The sequence below is a fragment of the Nerophis ophidion genome, linkage group LG21 (assembly GCF_033978795.1).
Source record: "Nerophis ophidion isolate RoL-2023_Sa linkage group LG21, RoL_Noph_v1.0, whole genome shotgun sequence".
NCBI classification, from domain to species: domain Eukaryota; kingdom Metazoa; phylum Chordata; class Actinopteri; order Syngnathiformes; family Syngnathidae; genus Nerophis; species Nerophis ophidion.
The window spans coordinates 44,712,487-44,737,486 of record NC_084631.1 but is presented as its reverse complement, the minus strand read 5'-3'; the positions used below and the strand labels follow the sequence as shown (position 1 = coordinate 44,737,486).

Here is a 25,000-nt window from a genome sequence, read left to right as displayed (position 1 = left end):
TTGTAAGCTAGCATAGCTTTTCATTTGTCAGCTATTGATTGGTGCGGTAGCTATCAGCTAGTGATTGGCGCATTAGTTGGCAGCTAACGACTGGCGTGATAGTTGCCAGGTAGCGATCAGCATGCTAGATGTCATATAGCGATTACTGCGTTAGTTTTCAACTAGCGATTAGCACACTATTTGCCAGCTAACGATTAGCGTTGTGTTTGTCAGCTAGTGATTGGCGCATTATTTGCCATTTAATGACTGGCGTGCTAGTTTCCAGGTAGCCATTAGCATGCTAGATGTTGGATAGCGAATACTGCGTTAGTTTTCAACTAGCGATTAGCACACTATTTGCCAGCTAACGATTAACGTTGTTTTGGCAGCTAGTAATTGGCGCTTTATTTGCCATTTAATGACTGGCGTGCTAGTTGCCAGGTAGCTATTAGCATGCTAGTGGTAAGCTAGCATAGCTTTTCATTTGTCAGCTATTGATTGGTGCGGTAGTTGTCAGCTAGTGATTGGCGCATTAGTTGGCAGCTAACGACTGGCGTGCTAGTTGCCAGGTAGTGATCAGCATGCTAGATGTCAGATAGCGATTACTGCGTTAGTTTTCAACTAGCGATTAGCACACTATTTGCCAGCTAACGATTAGCGTTGTATTTGTCAGCTAGTGATTGGCGCATTATTTGCCATTTAATGACTGGCGTGCTAGTTTCCAGGTAGCCATTAGCATGCTAGTTGTAAGCTAGCATAGCTTTTCAGTTGTCAGCTATTGATTGGTGTGGTAGTTGTCAGCTAGTGATTGGCGCATTAGTTGGCAGCTAATGACTGCCGTACTAGTTGCCAGGTAGCGATCAGCATGCTAGATGTCAGATAGCGATTACTGCGTTAGTTTTCAACTAGCGATTAGCACACTATTTGCCAGCTAACGATTAGCGTAGTGTTTGTCAGCTAGTGATTGGCGCATTATTTGCCATTTAATGACTGGCGTGCTAGTTGCCAGGTAGCCATTAGCATGCTAGTTGTAAACTAGCATAGCTTTTCAGTTGTCAGCTAATGACTGGCGTGCTAGTTGCCAGGTAGCGATCAACATGCTAGATGTCGGATAGCGAATACTGTGTTAGTTTTCAACTAGCGATTAGCACACTATTTGCCAGCTAACGATTAGCGTTGTAATTTGTCAGCTAGTGATTGTTGCATTAGTTGGCAGGTCACGACTAGCTAGCGATCAGCATGCTCGGCCCACCACCAGTGCACCTTTGTAACAGAAGATGTACTTCCAGTCCGAGGCCCGCATCAAAGCGGCCTCGAGGAGCGACTTGTCCGACCAGCAGTTCCTGGAGTGGCTGACTTCCATCGGAGGGACGCCGCCTGAGCTGCTGGCCAACCAGGAAGTGCTGAGACTCTTCCTTCCTGCCTTGAAGGCCGACCTGCACCTGGTGGAGAACTACCAGTGAGTGCAGAGCTCCCATTGCCTACAAACACCATGGACACATTGATATTACATTGGTGTTTGATTCCCTGCAGGTGCGTGCGACCAGTCAGTCCCTTCCTGTCCTGTCCAATCACGTGTCTGGACGGCAAGCAGGATGTTCCTCACGACTTGCAAGGTCAGACACTAACACTTCATCTTTTAGCTTCTTTAGGTTGGACACATTAGTTGCCAGCTTGCGATTAGCACTCTAGTTGTCAGCTAGGGAACAACAACCTAGTTGTCAGCTAGCCATTGACACATTAGTCTGTCTCCCTGTAATGTTTGATTTTGTTCTGTCTCCCTGTAATGTTTGATCCTGTTCTGTCTCCCTGTAATGTTTGATTTTGTTCTGTCTCCCTGTAATGTTTGATCCTGTTCTGTCTCCCTGTAATGTTTGATCCTGTTCTGTCTCCCTGTAATGTTTGATCCTGTTCTGTCTCCCTGTAATGTTTGATCCTGTTCGGTCTCCCTGTAATGTTTGATCCTGTTCTGTCTCCCTGTAATGTTTGATGTTGTTCTGTCTCCCTGTAATGTTAGATCCTGTTCTGTCTCCCTGTAATGTTTGATCCTGTTCTGTCTCCCTGTAATGTTTGAACCTGTTCTGTCTCCCTGTAATGTTTGATGTTGTTCTGTCTCCCTGTAATGTTTGATCATGTTCTGTCTCCCTGTAATGTTTGATCCTGTTCTGTCTCCCTGTAATGTTTGATCCTGTTCTGTCTCCCTGTAATGTTTGATCCTGTTACGTCTCCCTTTAATGTTTGATCCTGTTCCGTCTCCGTGTAATGTTTGATCCTGTTCTGTCTCCCTGTAATGTTTGATCCTGTTCTGTCTCCCTGTAATGTTTGATGTTGTTCTGTCTCCCTGTAATGTTTGATCCTGTTCTGTCACCCTGTAATGTTTGATCCTGTTCTGTCTCCCTGTATTGTTTGATCCTGTTCTGTCTCCCTGTAATGTTTGATCCTGTTCTGTCTCCCTGTAATGTTTGATCCTGTTCGGTCTCCCTGTAATGTTTGATCCTGTTCCGTCTCCCTGTAATGTTTGATCCTGTTCTGTCACCCTGTAATGTTTGATCCTGTTCTGTCTCCCTGTAATGTTTGATCCTGTTCTGTCTCCCTGTAATGTTTGATCCTGTTCTGTCTCCCTGTAATGTTTGATCCTGTTCTGTCTCCCTGTAATGTTTGATCCTGTTCTGTCTCCCTGTAATGTTTGATCCTGTTCTGTCGCCCTGTAATGTTTGATCCTGTTCTGTCTCCCTGTAATGTTTGATCCTGTTCTGTCTCCCTGTAATGTTTGATGTTGTTCTGTCTCCCTGTCATGTTTGATCCTGTTCTGTCTCCCTGTAATGTTTGATCTTGTTCTGTCTCCATGTAATGTTTGATCTTGTTCTGTCTCCCTGTAATGTTAGATCCTGTTGTCTCCCTGTAATGTTTGATCCTGTTCTGTCTCCCTGTAATGTTAGATCCTGTTGTCTCCCTGTCATGTTTGATCCTGTTCTGTCTCCCTGTAATGTTTGATCCTGTTCTGTCTCCATGTAATGTTTGATCTTGTTCTGTCTCCCTGTCATGTTTGATCTTATTCTGTCTCCCTGTAATGTTTGATCCTGTTCTGTCTCCCTGTAATGTTTGATCCTGTTCTGTCTCCCTGTAATGTTTGATGTTGTTCTGTCTCCCTGTCATGTTTGATCCTGTTCTGTCTCCCTGTAATGTTTGATCTTGTTCTGTCTCCATGTAATGTTTGATCTTGTTCTGTCTCCCTGTAATGTTAGATCCTGTTGTCTCCCTGTAATGTTTGATCCTGTTCTGTCTCCCTGTAATGTTAGATCCTGTTGTCTCCCTGTCATGTTTGATCCTGTTCTGTCTCCCTGTAATGTTTGATCTTGTTCTGTCTCCATGTAATGTTTGATCTTGTTCTGTCTCCCTGTAATGTTAGATCCTGTTGTCTCCCTGTAATGTTTGATCCTGTTCTGTCTCCCTGTAATGTTAGATCCTGTTGTCTCCCTGTCATGTTTGATCCTGTTCTGTCTCCCTGTAATGTTTGATCCTGTTCTGTCTCCCTGTAATGTTTGATCCTGTTCTGTCTCCCTGTAATGTTTGATGTTGTTCTGTCTCCCTGTCATGTTTGATCCTGTTCTGTCTCCCTGTAATGTTTGATCTTGTTCTGTCTCCATGTAATGTTTGATCTTGTTCTGTCTCCCTGTAATGTTAGATCCTGTTGTCTCCCTGTAATGTTTGATCCTGTTCTGTCTCCCTGTAATGTTAGATCCTGTTGTCTCCCTGTCATGTTTGATCCTGTTCTGTCTCCCTGTAATGTTTGATCCTGTTCTGTCTCCCTGTAATGTTTGATCCTGTTCTGTCTCCATGTAATGTTTGATCTTGTTCTGTCTTCCTTTCATGTTTGATCCTGTTCTGTCTCCCTGTAATGTTTGATGTTGTTCTGTCTCCCTGTAATGTTTGATCCTGTTCTGTCTCCCTGTGATGTTTGATCCTGTTCTGTCTCCCTGTAATGTTTGATCCCGTTCCGTCTCCCTTTAATGTTTGATCCTGTTCTGTCTCCCTGTAATGTTTGTCTGATCTTGAATGGGATTTTGCTGAAAATTTGAATTTCCCCTTGGGGATTAATAAAGTATTTGTGATTCTGATTACAGCTGATATCATCCCAATTTTTTATTTATTTTTGCTAATATTGGACCAATATATGATATCAATATTAGATCAGGACACCCCTAGTTTTATGGTTTATTTTTTCCGACAATAACAGACCTGTATTGCCTTGGTATTAGATTGATGCTAAAATTCCCGTAGAGATGAAGACTTCTGCTCATCACGTTTGATTAGTACTCACCATTAACACCTAGGCCTGTTTTACACACAAAAATAAGGACAAATTCACTCTTGATCAAACATAAAATGATCCAACCTTTGCTCTCTTTGGTTGGAAAATCGGACAACTAAAGTGCTAATCGCTAGCTGACAGCGATAATGGTCAGCTGGTAAATACTATGGACGTCCTGGTCAATACGTCCATCCCTCCAGATCACCTTTGGTCACGCTAGGTGTCTTGGGGCTTGGGAGAGTGGAAGTGGGCTGGGTGATGTTGATGTTTGCTCACTGGCCACACACATAAATATCAAAAGTGCTCAACGCTTGGTCTTTTTACCTGTGTTTGACACATTTGTGTCAACAGCCTGGAAAGACATCACAGCCGGAGATTTCACCGTCACAATGCTTGAAGGATCTCATTTTTACCTCAAGGATCCCAGGAACGAAACAATCATCTTGGACTTTATCACTAAAAACCTCGAAATGTCAGGAATGGACTATTTGTGAGGAAATATGAAACCATGGATTTAACCTCTTAAGGCCCAATCTGTTTGTTTACTGCTTTTTTTTATTTATTTCTCTTTGCTATCTGGGCTGATCCGTCCAACCTTCCATCTTCTTCCGCTTATCCGAGGTCGGGTCGCGGGGGCAGCAGCCTAAGCAGGGAAGCCCAGACTTCCCTCTCCCCAGCCACTTGGTCCAGCTCTTCCCGGGGGATCCCGAGGCGTTCCCAGGCCAGCCGGGAGACATAGTCTTCCCAACGTGTCCTGGGTCTTCCCCGTGGCCTCCTACCGGTCGGACGTGCCCTAAACACGTGGCCTCCTGACCAGATGCCCGAACCACCTCATCTGGCTCCTCTCCATGTGGAGGAGCAGCGGCTTTACTTTGAGTTCCTCCCGATTGGCAGAGCTTCTCACCCTATCTCTAAGGGAGAGACCCAAACTCATATGGGCCGCTTGTACCCGTGATCTTATCCTTTCGGTCATGACCCAAAGCTCATGACCATAGGTGAGGAAGGGAACGTAGATCGACCGGTAAATGGAGAGCTTTGCCTTCCGGCTCAGCTCCTTCTTCACCACAACGGATCGATACGGCGTCTGCATTACTGAAGACGCGGCACCGATCCGCCTGTCGATCTCACCATCCACTCTTCCCTCACTCGTGAACAAGACTCCCAGGTACTTCAACTCCTCCCCTTGGGGCAGGGTCTCCTCCCCAACCTGGAGATGGCACTCCACCCTAATTAGAATAAAAAACTAACAATCATCTTTTGATATGATGTACTTAGTCCATAAGTCCACAAACGTGTACTTCATATTTAGTGACATGCTGATTCTTATTTTTACATTTTTTCCCCCAAATTACATTGTATGTTGTACTCTTCTGACACCACCAGATGGCAGTATAAGTGTCCACATAAGTGGCCATAAGACCCCAATTCAGTAGTGTACACAATTTTGAAATAAGAGCGAAAAGGTGCTGTCCACGCATGTGGCCACTAAGTCTTTAGAGGTTTGAATGGGACTTTTTTTTTTGTTTTGCAAAAAAAAATGGTCATTTATTGTTATTTAATTTGACCACGGCCTTTTCTAACCTTTCCACTACAGACTCTAATAGTAACAATACTTTTATTAATGATTTCTAAGCTACTTACAGTAACAGGATACAAATAGTCAAATGATAGGAAACCATAAATCACAAAGATTATTATCAAGGCTTAGGTCAGGCTGATGACTCAAATAAATACTCCTGAAAAAGTAATTTACACACAGTGCAAAAAAATAAATACATTATGAGTAAATTGATGTTTTTTTTTTCAACTGTCAATAAAATGAAAGTGCAATACAACTCACACTTAGTCATCATTTTTGCGCTGAGGAAACTTCAGACAGGCTTGGCTTGGTTGGTAGAGTCACGTCCGTCGTGTCCTTGAGCAAGACACTCCACCCTTGCTCCTGATGGGTGGTGGTTAGCGCCTCACACGGCATCAGTGGGTGAATGTGGAAATAGTGTGCAGGTAGAACTCATTTACTTCTTCTGTTTCCTTGATATTGTCATTACTGCCACAAGTGGTGGAAACATGTATTGCAAGCGAGTAACAGCTGAGAAACAGATATTTTTGGCAACCCTTTAAGACGATGATGGTTAAGAAACACTTTTTAAACATGATTAATGTGACTTATCTAACATCTTCTCTTAGAGGCCTGGCAGTTATATAGACTCAGGGGACCAAATTTAGAGAAAAAAATGTGTCTGGCGGCCGGTATCTCTATTTATCTATGTAAATAAATAAATATATATGTATGTATATATATGTGTTTTGTGTGTGTGTGTATATATATATATACATACACACACACACACACACACACATATATATATATATAAACATATGTGTATATATATATATTTATGTTTATATGTAAACATATATATATACACACACAAATGTGTATATATATATATATATATATGTAAAATATATGTTCATATGTAAACATATATATATATGTTTTCATATATATAGAATATACAGTATATTTATACAAATATGTTTTATATATACACATATATGTGTACATATATATATGTTTACATATATACACATACATACATACATACACATATAAATACATATATCAATCAATCAATCAATCAATGTTTATTTATATAGCCCTAAATCAAAAGTGTCTCAAAGGGCTGCACAAACCACTACGACATCCTCGGAAGAACCCACATAAGGGCAAGGAAAAACTCACACCCAATGATGACTATGAGAACCTTGGAGAGGACCACATATGTGGGCAAAAAAATTACCATAGTAACTAATTAGATGAGCATAGTAGCTAATTAGATGAGCATAGTAACTAATTAGATGAGCATAGTAACTAATTAGATGAGCATAGTAACTAATTAGATGAGCATAGTAACTAATTAGATGAGCATAGTAACTAATTAGATGAGCATAGTAAGTAATTAGATGAGCATAGTAAGTAATTAGATGACCATAGTAACTAATTAGATGACCATATTTACTAATTAGATGACCATAGTAACTAATTAGATGAGCATAGTAGCTAATTAGATGACCATAGTAACTAATTAGATGAGCATAGTAACTAATTAGATGAGCATAGTAACTAATTAGATGAGCATAGTAACTAATTAGATGAGCATAGTAACTAATTAGATGAGCATAGTAAGTAATTAGATGAGCATAGTAAGTAATTAGATGACCATAGTAACTAATTAGATGACCATAGTAACTAATTAGATGAGCATAGTAACTAATTAGATGAGCATAGTAACTAATTAGATGACCATAGTAACTAATTACATGACCATAGTAACTAATTAGATGACTATAGTAACTAATTAGATGACCATAGTAACTAATTAGATGACTATAGTAACTAATTAGATGACCATAGTAACTAATTACATGACCATAGTAACTAATTAGATGAGCATAGTAACTAATTAGATGACCATAGTAACTAATTACATGACCATAGTAACTAATTACATGACCATAGTAACTAATTAGATGAGCATAGTAACTAATTAGATGACCATAGTAACTAATTAGATGACCATAGTAACTAATTAGATGACCATAGTAACTAATTAGATGACCATAGTAGCTAATTAGATGATCATAGTAACTAATTAGATGACTATAATAACTAGTATATCATCCACAAGTGCAGATTCCAAGCATTGAACTACTTAGTACAGTTGAAGACTTACAGTCATTATAAAAGATGAGCACACATCATAATTGCAGCTACACTTTACATCTTAAACATCTAAAAAAAAACATTATTAGTAAATGTCCGGTGGGCCAGATTGACAAGTTTAGCTTGCCCAGGTGTGCTCTATTACCATGACAACTGAACCTAGTGTATGTTTGGACAATGACCAGCACAAAGGTAACTATACATCTTCTCTCTCTCCCCTTTTATTCTGAAAATCCACATTCAGCTCCAAACAGTTGAACATTTCAGTGGTTCTGAGCTATTTACATAAAACAACAATTTGTTAATAAATATATGTCATCATCAAAAACAGCGTTGCCTTCAAGTGTCGTGGTTTATCTCAAATACCGGTGCCATAAACAAAACACCAGAGGAATTTATTTGGAGCGCTACACTGTAGCCTTTGACTTCCTGTTTGTTAACTTTATAAATAAATAAAAAGTGTCCTGACAATTTTGGGCAACAACGATGTGTGTTTTGCAACGTTTATGAAGGAGTGGCTGGTAGGAGATAATAATATGGATGAAATGTGACGCACTACTTGGAAAAAAGAAAAAGCTTTGTTACCATGACGATTTTGACAGGAGGCAGCGCAAAGTCCGAGGTACAGTTCTTCCAATGTGTGTGTGCATGTGTGTGTACACATATATATATATATATATATATCATGTATATATACTGTATGTATATGTGTATGTATATATAAAAGTATATGTATGTATATGTATGTATGTATGTGTATAGATATGAATATATATGTGTATATATGTATTGATACATATACATATGTACCTATACATGTACATGTGTGTATATATATATATATATATACACATATGTATGTATATATATATCTGTACTGTATATGTATGCATGTATATATAAAGTGTACATTTATGCAAGCATATATGTATGTATATATATATATACATACATACATATATACATACATATGAATATGTATGTATACACGTATATATCCATATTTTATATATATATATATATACATACATGTATAGAGACACACTATATATGTATAGATACATATGTATGTATATATACATACATACACGTACATACATATATACACATATATATGTATATATCTATATGTGTATGTATGTATATATATACATACATACATATGTATCTATACATATATAGTGTGTCTCTATACATGTATGTATATATATATATAAAATATGCATATATACGTGTATACATACATATTCATATGTATGTATATATGTATGTATGTATATATATATACATACATATGTATCTATACATATATACAGTGTGTCTCTATACATGTATGTATATATATGTATATAATATGCATATATACGTGTATATACGTATATGCATATATGTGTATATATATACGTGTATATACATATATGCATATGTATGTGTGTATATATATATATATATATACATATACATACACGCAATATATATATCCATACATATCTATATACATATCTACATATATACACACATATACATATATATAGATACATACATAACTATATACATATATATAAACACATATTTACACACATATATACATCTATATACATACACATCTATATACATACATGTATATACATATATATATATATACACATACATATATATACATTTATATATATACATAAATATATATATATACACACACACACATATACATACACACATCTATTTACATATATACATACAGTACATATGTATAGATTCATACTGTATATATGTATTAATACATATCTATACATATATATATACACACATATATATGTGTGTATACATACATATATACGTATGTATACACACATATATATGTGTGTATACATACATATATATCCATAAATATCTATATACATATCCATCCATCCATTTTCTACCGCTTGTCCCTTTCGGGGTTGTGGGGGGTGCTGGAGCTTATCTCAGCTGCATTGGTTACATGTGTCTGTCGGGAGGAGGCGGCGGGGGGGGAAGGTGGTCGTGGTCGTGGTCGTCAGCCTGCATGAAAGAGTCGGTGGATCGAGTGCTGATGCGTAGCGGGGCGAGACGCCGCAGGTTGCTGGGCGTCCACGGCAGCCTGACCTGGGCTCTCTGCGAGGGGGCCACCATGCTGCTGTCTGGCTCCGCCTCCACCAGCCATGGCGGGATCTGCATGGGCGCCATCAAGTCCACATCCGGCATGAAAGCGGGATTCTCTATGCCGGCTGCAGGAGAGAGAGAGAGGATGTTGATGGTGGCACGTGGAAGAAGTCAAGATGGCGGGCGTTTATCACCTCCTACTCTGTAAGGCACCCTCATGGGCAGAGAATCTCCTGAGGCTTCGTAGCCAGATGCACTGTCGCCCTCGGAGAACTCAAAATCTAGAAGGAATTCCAAAATAAGAAATAAATGACATGAGGCAGCATTTAGATGGTTGCTACCTACCTTCATCCCCAGAATGGTAGCTTTTACTTCTGTCCGCCAACTTCCCTGCTGGCATCTGCAGGAAGACATTGCAATATTCACTAAGCTGACAAACTCATCAAAGTCTCAACTTTCCCAGCTTTGTCTTCCAACAAAGTGTTTTCAAAGTGGGGGGGTGCAGGAAAGCGGCTTGAGAAAAATAAAGATTGTTTAACCGCTAAGATAGTTTATTTTATGTTTAGTTTGTGGTTCTTAGGCTGAGGTGAGAAGAAAACACCACAATTAAACTTGCTGCTGCACAAGAGTTGGCGTAGCACAAGGGCGTCCAAACTTTTTCCAGCGAGGGCTGCTTCAATAAAATAAGTTTTGTATATTAAAAGTAACACCAATACAATGTAGGTCGATCAATAAATACTGAATTATCTGAAGACAAGATTCATATCTAAATGTTGTGGTATTGGTCACAAAGAATATTCTACATCATTCTGGCATATATTGAGCATTTTCAAGCATAATAATGACAAAATCATGCGTGTCCAAACTACAGCCCATACATATGTACATACATACATACACACATATATATATATATATATATATACATATACATATATCTACACATATCTATCTGCACATATATATATATACATACACACAGACATATATACACACACATGTATATATAAACATATATATATATATATACACTTACACACATACATATACACACACACACATATATATATATATATATATATATACACACACACACATATATATGTATATACATATATACATATATATATATATATATATAAATACACATGCATATATATATATATACATACATATACTGTATATACATACACAAACATATATATATATATATATATATATATACACTCATATACACACACACACGTGTATATATATATATACATACACATACATATGTATATAAGCATACACACACATATATATATATATCTATATGTATATATATATGTACATATATACACACACATGTATATATAAACATATATATATATACACTTACACACATATACACACACACATATATATATATATATATATATATACACACACACACACATATATATGTATATACATATATACATATATATATATATAAATACACATGCATATATATATACATACATATACTGTATATACATACACAAACATATATATATATATACACTCATATACGTGTATATATATATATACATAAACATACATATGTATATAAGCATACACACACATATATATATATATCTACATGTATATATATATGTACATATATACACATACATACAGGGGGTTATCAAGGGTGATGGGTCAAATGCTAAGAATAATTTCACCACACCTTGTGTGTGTGACAATCAAGGGTGCTTTAACTTTATATATATATATGTATATATATATATTATATATATATAGGGGCAACAAGTTAGGACACCCCTGGACTGAATGAACAAAAAATAACAATACTACAATAGTAGTACTGCAATAAAACACAAGATAGTCTGCACTGCACTGAAGCAGAAGCAGAATCAGTCAAACACCAGCCAAGATGTCCATAATAATATTTAAACGGCAGACATTTGTCTGTAAAAATATGAAGAAGCTGCCGATGGTGTGTTTGACAGAGAAGCAGCTTGAAGTAATGTCATGTTGAATTTGACGCATGTTTTCTACTCATTTATATTCGACAAACTTAACATAAATTAAAAGCAGAATCCCTGGCACTTCTTTGGCCGGGATTCAGTCCCAGTACATGGATTTAGGAACCTAGCTAGGAAGTCAATGATACAGACTTTTTGGACTGACAGGAAGTCCTTTTAAGGCTTTCCTGCCCCTCTTTCAAAACATTTGTTGTTATTTGTGTTGCGTTTCTGTTCTCTCTGCTAATGTTACATGTTCTAGCTGCTGTGTCTCCCTCTGGTGGACAGATGCATCATTGCACTTCCTTACTACAGATATACACCAACCGGGATTATTAGTAGTGATGGAGCAGGAAGGGGTTGGGAAAATGTCTGCGGTAAAAATATAGTATGAAGCGCCCTGTCATTAGTTATGTACTAATATTCAACTTTCACTTGAAAAAAAATGCCTTTTAAAGATGTTTTCCACATTAAAAGCCCACCAGGGTCTGAATGATAAGTGACCTTCGGTTGCTGCTCTTTCTTCTGGTGCTTGCTGATGGTCTTCGGCGGCGCCACGCCCATCTTTGCCGACTTGAAAGACTCCAGACGGCTCCTCATGGTCCTCTGGAAGATCTCCTGCACCTCGTTCTCGTCTTTGTTGACCTCGAAATGACTCCGGCTGTACCTGTGCCGGTGCTGCGGAGCGGAGAAGGCGGGAGGTCGGAGGTCGGAGGTCACACCACGCTGGAGTTAGGCAGAGAGGCGGGTACCTGCTTCCTGCCTTTGTACAGGTGCTGCTGCAGCAGGTGGTGACTGTTCACGTCCTCCGCCTCCCTCACGCCTTTCATGGTCTGCTCGTGCATTTCCAGACTCACAGAGGGCACGGGGTCTCTCCTGCTGGGACAAAACCACATATCAGAATCAGAAATACTCTAAATTCCCCAAGAGGAAATGAACACAGTGGTTGAAAAACACTGATGGAGACCACCAGGAAGTATTTTACGTTTAGAAAACAAATCATCATAATAGGACTCCTTTAATGCGCCTTATAATCCACTGCACCTTTTGTATGAAAATAGACCTGACTAGACCGGCTCATCGGCAGTGCGCCCTATGGCGGTCCGGAAGCTACGGTCTATGTCAGCGGTGTCCAAACTTTTTTCCACTGAGGGCTGCACACTGAAGAATCAAAGGAAGCGGGGGCCATTTTCATATTTTTTATTTTAAAAACCAATACAATATATCAGGGGTGCCCACACTTTTTCTGCAGGCGAGCTACTTTTCAATTGACCAACTCGAGGGGATCTACCTCATTTATGCCGGATTGTAGTCAGCTGGAGGCGTGTCTTAATGAAATTAACTTTTTGCAACTCAACGCCAAAAAAACGGAAATGCTGATTATCGGTCCTGCTAGACACCGAACTCTATTTAATAATACAACTCTAACATTTGACAACCAAACAATTAAACAAGGCGACACGGTAAAGAATCTGGGTATTATCTTCGACCCAACTCTCTCCTTTGAGGCACACATTAAAAGCGTTACTAAAACGGCCTTCTTTCATCTCCGTAACATCGCTAAAATTCGCTCCATTTTGTCCACTAAAGACGCTGAGATCATTATCCATGCGTTTGTTACGTCTCGTCTCGACTACTGTAACGTATTATTTTCGGGTCTCCCCATGTCTAGCATTAAAAGATTACAGTTGGTACAAAATGCGGCTGCTAGACTTTTGACAAGAACAAGAAAGTTTGATCACATTACGCCTGTACTGTATATACCTTTATATACATATATACATACATATATACTGTATATACCTTTATATACATATATACATACATATATACCTATACTGTATATACCTTTATATACATATATACATACATATATACCTATACTGTATATACCTTTATATACATATATACATACATATATACCTATACTGTATATACCTTTATATACATATATACATACATATATACCTATACTGGCTCACCTGCACTGGCTTCCTGTGCACTTAAGATGTGACTTTAAGGTTTTACTACTTACGTATAAAATACTACACGGTCTAGCTCCATCCTATCTTGCCGATTGTATTGTACCATATGTCCCGGCAAGAAATCTGCGTTCAAAGGATTCCGGCTTATTAGTGATTCCCAAAGCCCAAAAAAAGTCTGCGGGCTATAGAGCATTTTCCGTTCGGGCTCCAGTACTCTGGAATGCCCTCCCGGTAAAAGTTCGAGATGCCACCTCAGTAGAAGCATTTAAGTCTCACCTTAAAACTCATTTGTATACTCTAGCCTTTAAATAGACTCCCTTTTTAGACCAGTTGATCTGCCGTTTCTTTTCTTTTTCTTCTATGTCCCACTCTCCCTTGTGGAGGGGGTCCGGTCCGATCCGGTGGTCATGTACTGCTCGCCTGTGTATCGGCTGGGGACATCTCTGCGCTGCTGGTCCGCCTACGCTTGGGATGGTTTCCTGCTGGCTCCGCTGTGAACGGGACTCTCGCTGCTGTGTCTTGGATCCTCTTTGGACTGGACTCTCGCGACTGTGTTGTATCCATTGTGGATTGAACTTTCACAGTATCATGTTAGATCCGCTCGACATCCATTGCTTTCCTCCTCTCCAAGGTTCTCATAGTCATCATTGTCACCGACGTCCCACTGGGTGTGAGTTTTCCTTGCCCTTATGTGGGCCTACCGAGGATGTCGTGGTGGTTTGTGCAGCCCTTTGAGACACTAGTGATTTAGGGCTATATAAGTAAACATTGATTGATTGATTGATTGATATATATAATTTATATTTATTTATTTATGAAAGAGACATTTTTGTAAACAAGTTAAATGTGTTTAATGATAATACAAGCATGTGTAACACATATAGATGTCTTTCTTTCACCAAGACAAGAATATAAGTTGGTGTATTACCTGATTCTGATGACTTGCATTGATTGGAATCAGACAGTAATGATGAGAACGCCCACATTTTCAAATGGAGGAGAAAAAAAGTTGTCCTTTCTGTACAATACCACATGAAAGTGGTTGGTTTTTGGCATCTAATTCATCCAGCTTCCATACACTTTACAAGAAAAACATTGGCGGCAAATTCCGTAGCTTGCTTGATTGACATTCACGGCACCCGAGGGTCTTGTGAGATGACGCTGGCTGCTGCCAGTTCATTATTATGAAAAAATGACAGAGAGGAAGGCGAGAAACACTTTTTATTTCAACAGACTTTCGCGCCGTCCCTTCCGTCAAAACTCTAAAGGCCGACTGCACATTTCCTATCTTCACAATAAAAGCCCTGCTTCATGCTGCCTGCGCTAACAAAATAAGAGTCTCTTGTGCACGCCAGTTTTCCGAGACTCTGTATTTAGTTAGCGCAGGCAGCATGAAGCAGGGCTTTTATTGTGAAGATAGGAAATGTGCAGTCGGGCTTTAGAGTTTTGACGGAAGGTACGGCGCGAGAGTCTGTTGAAATAAAAAGTGTTTCTCGCCTTCCTCTCGGTCATATTTTAATAATAATGATCTTGCAGCAGCCAGCGTCATCTCACAAGACCCTCCGGTACCGTGAATGTCATTTAAGTGACGTCTTGGTGAAGATTGATGATCACTCATTTTTAGGTCTATTTTTTTTAAAAGCCTGGCTGGAGATCGACTGACACACCCCCCGCGGTCGACTGGTAGCTCGCGGTCGACGTAATGGGCACCCCTGCATTAGATGTATAAAAAATATGCATTTAGGCCTCCACTCAGTTATGATCCCGGGGACCCCAAAGGGTTTTGGTCAAAAAAATAAAAAATTTGTCATTATTCATTTATTACTATTTTCATGATTATTCAAATTTTAAATCTCTAGATCAGGGGTCGGGAACCTTTTTGCCTGAGAGAGCCAAGAAGCCAAATATTTAAAAATGTATTTCCGTAAGAGCCATATAATATTTTTTTAACACAGAACACAACTAAAAGCGTGCATTTTTAAGTAAGACCAACATTTCTAGAGTATAATAAGTCTCTTATTCTTTGTAATAACAGTGTTCTTCTGAAGCTAACTGTGGAGGGGGCGTGGCCTGTGGCGAAGCGGGGTGTTGCCGGGACTGGCCTCGAAATCAGCGACAGGTGCGTAGATGGCCCACCTGGGCCTTGTTAAATAATAATCACCTGTCGCTCTGTTATAAACAGCAGGCAGGAAGAGAGACGGGGTTGGGGCTGGAGCCAGAGCGCGAGTGAGAACGAAAGAGAAAAAGACAATTGTTGGAAAGCAACTGAAAGACTTATAGAAAAATAAAACAATATTGTAACCCTGAAACAGGCTCTCGTGTCGGTGCTTGGTGGTCTGAATAATAAATAAGTAACTTCTTACCATTAACGCAACTTTGTGAACCTAAGAAAGCATGAGAATGTTTTGTATTTTGAACGTTATTTATAACACTGGGATTACAAGTGTAATTTTTCATTACTTATCGTGTTAAGCAATTTCAGCTACGATTTATCCGAGAGCCAGATGCAGTCAACAAAAGAGCCACATCTGGCTCTAGAGCCATAGGTTCCCTACCCCTGCTCTAGATCAACATTTGGAAAAAAAAATGGAAAAAACACAACATATGCAATATTTTCACCCAATAACTTTTTAAATGGAATATTTGAGATTATATAATAATTGGAGCCTTAATTTTGGATTTGGATTTATTATTATTTTTTGAGCTATGACACTTAAAAACAAATCACTCTAAAATAATTGGGGATCCAAAAATGTCCTATTCATTAAAGTGTTAATAAATAAACTATACATTTTTTTTACTGTTTACTTTTAGCACGATAATCTCGGACTCAACTTCAGATATATCCGTCAATTTTAAGTTTTATTGTTGTTATGTTTTTTGCTTGTTTGTTTTAGGCCCTTCTTTAAAAAAAACAGCTCAGATTTTTATATGGCAAAACACAAAATATGCAATATTTTCACCCAATAACTTTTTAAATGGAATATTTGAGATTATATAATAATTGGAGCCTTAATTTTGGATTTTGATTTATTATTATTTTTTGAGCTATGACATTTAAAAACAAATCACACTAAAATAATAGTGTCCTACTCATTAAAGTGTTAAAAAATAAACTATACACTTTTTTTACTGTTTACTTTTAACACAATAATCTTGGACTCAACTTCAGATATATCCGTCAATTTTAAGTTTTATTGTTGTTATGTTTTTTGCTTGTTTGTTTTAGGCCCTTCTTTAAAAAAAACAGCTCAGATTTTTATATGGCAAAACACAAAATATGCAACATTTTCCCCAAAAATATCTCAAAGTGGATAATTTCATGTGACGTAATTAAAGCCTTGAATAGGTCAATAATTCAAAATGACAATGATTTTGATTCATTATTATTTTTTCAAAGAAAGAAACAGCCTTCATGGCAGCTTTGTGTTATTAAAGCATTGCAACAATTTATTGTTACATTTCACCTGGTGGCACTTTTATACCACTTTTTATCTTTTAAATTTTTTTAATTGTGTTTTTAAAATGTGCCGTGGGGCCGTTAAAAAATGACCCGCGGGCCGCACTTTGGACACCCCTGGTCTGTGTGATCTAGCAGCATTATTTTGGCAGGCAGCTAAAAGTTGTGCTCACCTGACGGGGGACATCGCCCCGTGATCCTCCCCCATGTCAGCCATGATGTCGGGCATGACCCCGGAGAACTTATCCCCGAACTTCTTCTTGAAGTCAATAAAGGCGGATTCGTTGCGGACAAACTCCAGAGAGCCTCTGCGCTCGCCCTGCAACACAAGAACAATCCTGTTGTCAACACGGCGACTATGAAATCAAGCCAAAGATCAACAACATCCACACGGCGCCCACCTCGGCCACGTAGCTCATGGCATCCTTCAGGTTCAGCTTGTGGAAGACTTTGAAGACGTAGTCGCGGTTCTTTCTGGCCGAAGGCTTCATTAAAACCCCGGACATCCACCTCTCCTCAAAATGACTCCACCTACGCAGCAAAACAAGAACAAAAATGCAGTGGATAAATTCTTTTTAATTCTGACTGAAGTTGTTGTCATACTTGTCTCTCATGTAGTTGTGTCCAATTTGTCCAGAGATGTCTTCAATGGCCACAAGCATGTGATCGAAGACCTGGAAAAAAACAAAAAACAGGAATTTCTGTAAGTGTTTAGTGTCAGGTTCAAACACTGATGACATTTATTAAACAAGACAAGAAGCAAGGAATTAAACAGAGGCAGAATTAAATTTGGCTCAATTGAGGAGAAACATCTGGACTGTACTTCCTGTACAGTCTCACCACGCTCCTGACGAAAGATTGTACGCCTCCTTTTTATTTAGACTTTCCCTGATTACATGGCAACAGCTGTTTCTAAGGGACAGGGGTCGTAATTAAAACAGTTCAAAGAAAAGGTTGTAAAACAGTTCAAAGAAGAGGTCCCTGGAGGGGAGTGAGGTCCTGATTCCTCTTCCCTTTGGAACGGCGTGGCGACGTTGAGAGAATGGCTGTGCCAGCAACCTGAGGGTTCCTGGTTCAATCCCCACCTTCTACCAACCTAGTCACGTCCGTTGTGTCCTTGAGCAAGACACTACACCTTTGCTCCAGATGGGTGGTGTTTAGGGCCTTGCATGGCAGCTCCCGGCATCAGTGTGTGAATGTGTGTGTGAATGTGTGAATAGTGTCAAAGCGTTTTGAGTTTCTTAAAAAAAAAAAAAGGTAAAAAAGCGCTATACAAGTATAACCCATTTACCATTTGTAGTTCTCGGGTCAAGACAATATGTTTCTGTGGATTAGAACACATCAAAGAAACGGAACCTTCATGCTGCTTCCCATCCTACACAGTGGAGCTTTACAAGCCTTCTTCTTGTGTCTTCTCGCCGGGAAGTCATGGGAACAAAGTTGTGTGACAACTTAGATATAATTATTCTGACATTTAGTTTCAACAACGTCCTCTAAAATGGACATTGGTGTCTAATGTGGGGATCCAAACTGTACAAGTGTGTGCAGGATTGTTTGTGATCAACTACGGTGGAACAAATTAAACAACAAAAAGAGAGAACATAAAGAATAGTCTTCCCTCGTTTATCCCTGTTAATTGGTTCCGGACATGACATTGATTAATTTCCACGAAAAAGTAAGAATGATCAACTATAAAGCCAACATTTTAATAGCTAAAGTATAAGAAATATGTTGGACATGAACTAGCACCCTCATACTATTACTGGAGCAAGACAGCTTACTCTACCACTACTTTTGTTGTACACTACAGGCCAGCAACTTCAGGGTTCCTGGTTCGATCCCCATCTTCCACCATCCAAGTAGGACACTTTGTCGTGGTCATAAAATATGAAATATTAAAAATGTCCGCTGCATGCAATCTGGTAAAAAAATAAAAATAATGATATATATATATATATATATATATATATATATATATATATATATATATTAAAAATGGCCTCTGCATGCAATCTGGTTAAAAATATCAAATATTAAACCTCTTAAAGCCCAAGCTGTTTGATTACATGCTTTTTTATATTTATCTTTGCTATTTGGGCTTATTGGACCCTAATTAGAATAAAAACTAAGAATCATCTTTTGATACTTAGTCCATAAGTACACAAACGTGTATTTCATGTTTAGTGACATGCTAATTCTAATATTTTTTCTTACAAATCCCATTGTATGTTATACCCTTCCGACACCACCAGATGGCAGTATAAGTGTCCACATAAGTGGCCATAAGACCTCAACTCAGTGGTGTACACAATTTTGGAAATAGGAGCTAAAAGGTGCTGTCCACGCATGTGGCCACTAAGCCGTTATGCCCGGGGTAGGGAACCTATGGCTCTAGAGCCAGATGTGGCTCTTTTGATGACTGCATCTGGCTCTCAGATAAATCTGAGCTGACATTGCTTAACATGATAAATAATGAATAATTCCACCTGTAATCACAGTGTTAAAAATAATGTTCAAAATATAAATTATTCTCATGCATTTTTAATCCATCCATCCGTTTTCTACCGCACCTGTTCAAGAAGTTGCGTCAATGGTAAGAAGTTATTTATTTATTATTGGTTAGTGTGGGGCTTGCCCTCCTGGGGGTTCTTCAGACCACCAAGCACCGACATGAGAGCCTGTTTCAGGGTTACAATATTGTTTTATTTTTCAATAAGTCTCTCAGTTGATTTCCAGCAATTGTATTTCCAGCCCCAACCCCGTCTCTCCTCCTGGCTGCTGCTTATAACAGAGCGACAGGTGATCAGATAACAAGGCCCAGGTGGGCCTTCTACGCACCTGTCGCTGCAGGCCCGCAGGCCACGCCCCCTCCACAGTTAGCTTCAGAATAACAATGTTATTACAAAGAATAAGAGAACTATTATACTCTAGAAATGTTGGTCTTACTTAAAAATGCACGCGTTTAGTTGTGTTCAGTGTTAAAAAAAATATTATATGGCTCTTACGGAAATGTATTTCAAAATATTTGGCTTTCTCAGCCAAAAAAGTTCCCGACCCCTGCTTTAGAGGTTAAAAACGGCCTCCCCGTGCAATCTGGTTTAAAAATAAAGTCAAATATTAAAAATGGCCTCTGCGTGTGGAAAAGGTTTGGACACACCTCCTTCATGTTAACAGCAATTACCTTGTTTTGAACCTTTTCTATGAGTGTGACTTCCAGGCTGGCGGCTCTCTTCACTTTCAGCCATTGGACAAGAGGTTTCATTGTCACCCCCTGCAGGACAAAAATCAAAACACGTGAAGCCAAAAATGGCGGGAAGGACCACCGACTTGACTCACCTGAAGAATGACGGTGAAATAAACCACAATCAGCGTCGTGGAGACCATCAGATTCTTCTCCTTGATCTTCTTGTCGTCCAGCATCACTGCCAGGCCGTAGGCCACCGCCCCTCGCAGGCCACCGTAGCTCATAATGATCTGATCGATGAACTCCAAGGGGACGAGTCGGAACTTGTTCATGATCCAGGTAAGTGCAAACACACCTGTGGTGGACAGTCAACGAAAGAAAAAGTTATTACCTTGATCACTTTTCTGGTTCTTAACCTTTTCAACCACTACAGAGGGGCCCGGGGCACACTTAAGTCTTACTCTTGATTTTAATTCTATTCAATAATTATACCTAACAGTGGTGTGCCGTTAGGACCAGCAAGGTCCTCTCTGCTAATGATCATAGATTAATAAAAGTTCATTTTATTCTACTTCCCATAAAGTATTCATCATATTCCCTTCATGTCTTATTAGGCTCCCGTGTTGCTTCTTTTTACCATTAGAGCTTTTATCCAATCAGAATTCAGCTCGCTTGTTGCCAGCGCTGTGTGAAGTCTGCCGGATAGACAGTTGATAGACAGTTGCGATAGCCAATCAGATCACCAGTTGTTGACAGTAGCCCATCTAGGTCGCCTCACGCTAAACGGGACCCTGATTGGGTTTTCACTTGTCACTCTCAAGTGAGAATCCAATCACAAGTTGTAATTTTGCAAACAAAAGCAAGAAGGGGCACCGGAGCCACACCCGGCCAGCGGAGAAATCATCGGTTCTCACTTTTTAAACTCACAAACAAAATTACAATATATTTATATTTTATATATATATATCCATCCAGGGCAGCAGGGTGGTAGAGGGGTTAGTGCGTCTGCCTCACAATACAAAGGTCCTGAGTAGTCCTGGGTTCAATCCTGGGCTCGGGATCTTGACTGTGCGGGTTCCCTCTGGGTACTCCGGCTTTTTCCCACCTCCAAAGACATGCACCTGGGGATAGGCCCCTCCCACCTCCAAAGACATGCACCTGGGGATAGGCCCCTCCCACCTCCAAAGACATGCACCTGGGGATAGGCCCCTCCCACCTCCAAGGACATGCACCAGGGGATAGGCCCCTCCCACCTCCAAAGACATGCACTAGGGGATAAGCCCCTCCCACCTCCAAAGACATGCACCAGGGGATAAGCCCCTCCTACCTCCAAAGACATGCACCAGGGGATAGGCCCCTCCCACCTCCAAAGACATGCACCAGGGGATAGGCCCCTCCCACCTCCAAAGACATGCACCTTGGGATAGGCCCCTCCCACCTCCAAAAACATGCACCTGGGGATAGGACCCTCCCACCTCCAAAAACATGCACCTGGGGATAGGCCCCTCCCACCTCCAAAGACATGCACCTGGGGATAGGACCCTCCCACCTCCAAAAACATGCCCCTGGGGATAGGACCCTCCCACCTTCAAAGACATGCACCTGGGGATAGGCCCCTCCCACCTCCAAAAACATGCACCTGGGGATAGGACCCTCCCACCTCCAAAGACATGCACCTGGGGATAGGACCCTCCCACCTCCAAAGACATGCACCTTGGGATAGGCCCCTCCCACCTCCAAAAACATGCACCTGGGGATAGGACCCTCCCACCTCCAAAAACATGCACCTGGGGATAGGCCCCTCCCACCTCCAAAGACATGCACCTGGGGGTAGGACCCTCCCACCTCCAAAAACATGCACCATGGGGTAGACCCCTACCACCTCCAAAGACATGCACTAGGGGATAAGCCCCTCCCACCTCCAAAGACATGCACAAGGGGATAGGCCCCTCCCACCTCCAAAGACATGCACCAGGGGATAGGCCCCTCCCACCTCCAAAGACATGCACCAGGGGGTAGGCCCCTCCCACCTCCAAAGACATGCACTAGGGGATAAGCCCCTCCTACCTCCAAAGACATGCACCTGGGGATAGGCCCCTCCCACCTCCAAAAACATGCACCTGGGGATAGGCCCCTCCCACCTCCAAAGACATGCACCAGGGGATAGGCCCCTCCCACCTCCAAAGACATGCACCAGGGGGTAGGCCCCTCCCACCTCCAAAGACATGCACCAGGGGATAGGCCCCTCCCACCTCCAAAGACATGCACCTTGGGATAGGCCCCTCCCACCTCCAAAAACATGCACCTGGGGATAGGACCCTCCCACCTCCAAAAACATGCACCTGGGGATAGGCCCCTCCCACCTCCAAAGACATGCACCTGGGGATAGGACCCTCCCACCTCCAAAAACATGCCCCTGGGGATAGGACCCTCCCACCTTCAAAGACATGCACCTGGGGATAGGCCCCTCCCACCTCCAAAAACATGCACCTGGGGATAGGACCCTCCCACCTCCAAAGACATGCACCTGGGGATAGGACCCTCCCACCTCCAAAGACATGCACCTTGGGATAGGCCCCTCCCACCTCCAAAAACATGCACCTGGGGATAGGACCCTCCCACCTCCAAAAACATGCACCTGGGGATAGGCCCCTCCCACCTCCAAAGACATGCACCTGGGGATAGGACCCTCCCACCTCCAAAAACATGCACCATGGGGTAGACCCCTACCACCTCCAAAGACATGCACTAGGGGATAAGCCCCTCCCACCTCCAAAGACATGCACAAGGGGATAGGCCCCTCCCACCTCCAAAGACATGCACCAGGGGATAGGCCCCTCCCACCTCCAAAGACATGCACCAGGGGGTAGGCCCCTCCCACCTCCAAAGACATGCACTAGGGGATAAGCCCCTCCTAACTCCAAAGACATGCACCTGGGGATAGGCCCCTCCCACCTCCAAAAACATGCACCTGGGGATAGGCCCCTCCCACCTCCAAAGACATGCACCAGGGGATAGGCCCCTCCCACCTCCAAAGACATGCACCAGGGGGTAGGCCCCTCCCACCTCCAAAGACATGCACCTGGCCATAGGTTGATTGGCAACACTAAATGCTCCCTAGTGTGTGAATGTTGTCTATCTGTGTGGCGACTTGTCCAGGGTGTACACTGCCTTCTGCCCGATTGTAGCTGATATAGGCTCCAGCGCCCCCCGCGACCCCAAAGGGAATAAGCGGCAGTAAATGGATGGATGGATGGATGGATATATCCATCCATTTTCTATTGCTTGTCCATTTTTGGGGTCACGGGGGGAGCTGGAGCCTATCTCAGCTGCATTCGGGTCGAAGGCGAGGTACACCCTGGACAAGTCACCACCTCATTGCAGGGCTAACACAGATAGACAGACAAAATTCACATATATATTTTATTTATATGCTATGGCTATGAGTTGTTTTTTCCCTTGGCCTCAGTCTGGACCCCTTCTTCAGGGGCCCAGGCTTAGACCGATTTTATTAGCAGCAGCCGACTGGAGACACGGAGTTGCTGGTGAGAAGTGTCATGAGAGCGAGAGACAGTTTGCTGGAAAGCAAAACCACACTGCTTTATGAAAATAAAATACTTGTTACCTCATACTACCGGGCTCGCAGAAGGATCTTTGTGTTCGAATAATTGTTTCTAAGTTGTCACGAAAACTTTGTGTTACATTGAGTGTCCGGTGAGAAGCAAATTGTCTTTGAAACTTAGCAAGAAGAAGGCTTGTAAAACTCCACCGTGTAGGGGGGAAGCAACATAAAGGTGTTTGTTTCTTTTATGTATTGGAATCAACAGAGAGATATTGTCTGACCCAAGGACTACAAAAGCGAAGAGGAAGCAGGACCAGACTCCCCTCCAGGCGACCTCTTTTTTAACCGTTTCAGGAACCTCTTTTTGAACTCTTTTACGACCTCTTCTTTGAACTGTTTTTACGACCTTTTCTGTGAACTGTTTACGACCTTTTCTGTGAACTGTTTACGACCCCGTCCCTTTGGAAGCAGCTGTGGACATGTGGTCAGAGAAAGTCCAAATAAAGGAGGAGGCGTTCAATCTTTTGCCAGAGCGTGCTGGAAACTGTACAAACTGTACAGACCAGACGTTTCTCCTCAATTGAGCCGAATTGAATTCTCTCTCTGTTTATTTCCTTGCTTCCTGTCTTGTTTAAGAGATGTCGTCAATGTTTGAACCTTA

General features: G+C 41.0%; 2 protein-coding genes across 2 annotated transcripts in view; one reads left to right on the top strand and one right to left on the bottom strand.

Moving 5' to 3' along the window:
- Nucleotides 1-4,817, top strand: part of olah (oleoyl-ACP hydrolase) — a 9,054-nt gene extending 4,237 nt beyond the window's left edge. The window contains exons 4-6 of the mRNA XM_061882737.1: nucleotides 1,269-1,438; nucleotides 1,513-1,595; nucleotides 4,643-4,817. Of these exons, the coding sequence (XP_061738721.1) occupies nucleotides 1,269-1,438; nucleotides 1,513-1,595; nucleotides 4,643-4,785 (396 nt within the window). The 3' untranslated portion in view covers nucleotides 4,786-4,817. The remainder of the gene's footprint in view (nucleotides 1-1,268; nucleotides 1,439-1,512; nucleotides 1,596-4,642) is intronic.
- A 5,010-nt stretch (nucleotides 4,818-9,827) lies between these two features.
- Nucleotides 9,828-25,000, bottom strand: part of LOC133540178 (sodium/hydrogen exchanger 3-like) — a 57,017-nt gene continuing 41,844 nt past the window's right edge. The window contains exons 7-16 of the mRNA XM_061882736.1: nucleotides 20,930-21,132; nucleotides 20,775-20,864; nucleotides 18,197-18,267; nucleotides 17,995-18,124; nucleotides 17,767-17,912; nucleotides 12,901-13,024; nucleotides 12,653-12,826; nucleotides 10,485-10,539; nucleotides 10,334-10,420; nucleotides 9,828-10,264 (exon numbers count right to left, since the gene is read on the bottom strand). Coding sequence (XP_061738720.1) covers nucleotides 9,996-10,264; nucleotides 10,334-10,420; nucleotides 10,485-10,539; nucleotides 12,653-12,826; nucleotides 12,901-13,024; nucleotides 17,767-17,912; nucleotides 17,995-18,124; nucleotides 18,197-18,267; nucleotides 20,775-20,864; nucleotides 20,930-21,132 — 1,349 coding nt within the window. The 3' untranslated portion in view covers nucleotides 9,828-9,995. The remainder of the gene's footprint in view (nucleotides 10,265-10,333; nucleotides 10,421-10,484; nucleotides 10,540-12,652; nucleotides 12,827-12,900; nucleotides 13,025-17,766; nucleotides 17,913-17,994; nucleotides 18,125-18,196; nucleotides 18,268-20,774; nucleotides 20,865-20,929; nucleotides 21,133-25,000) is intronic.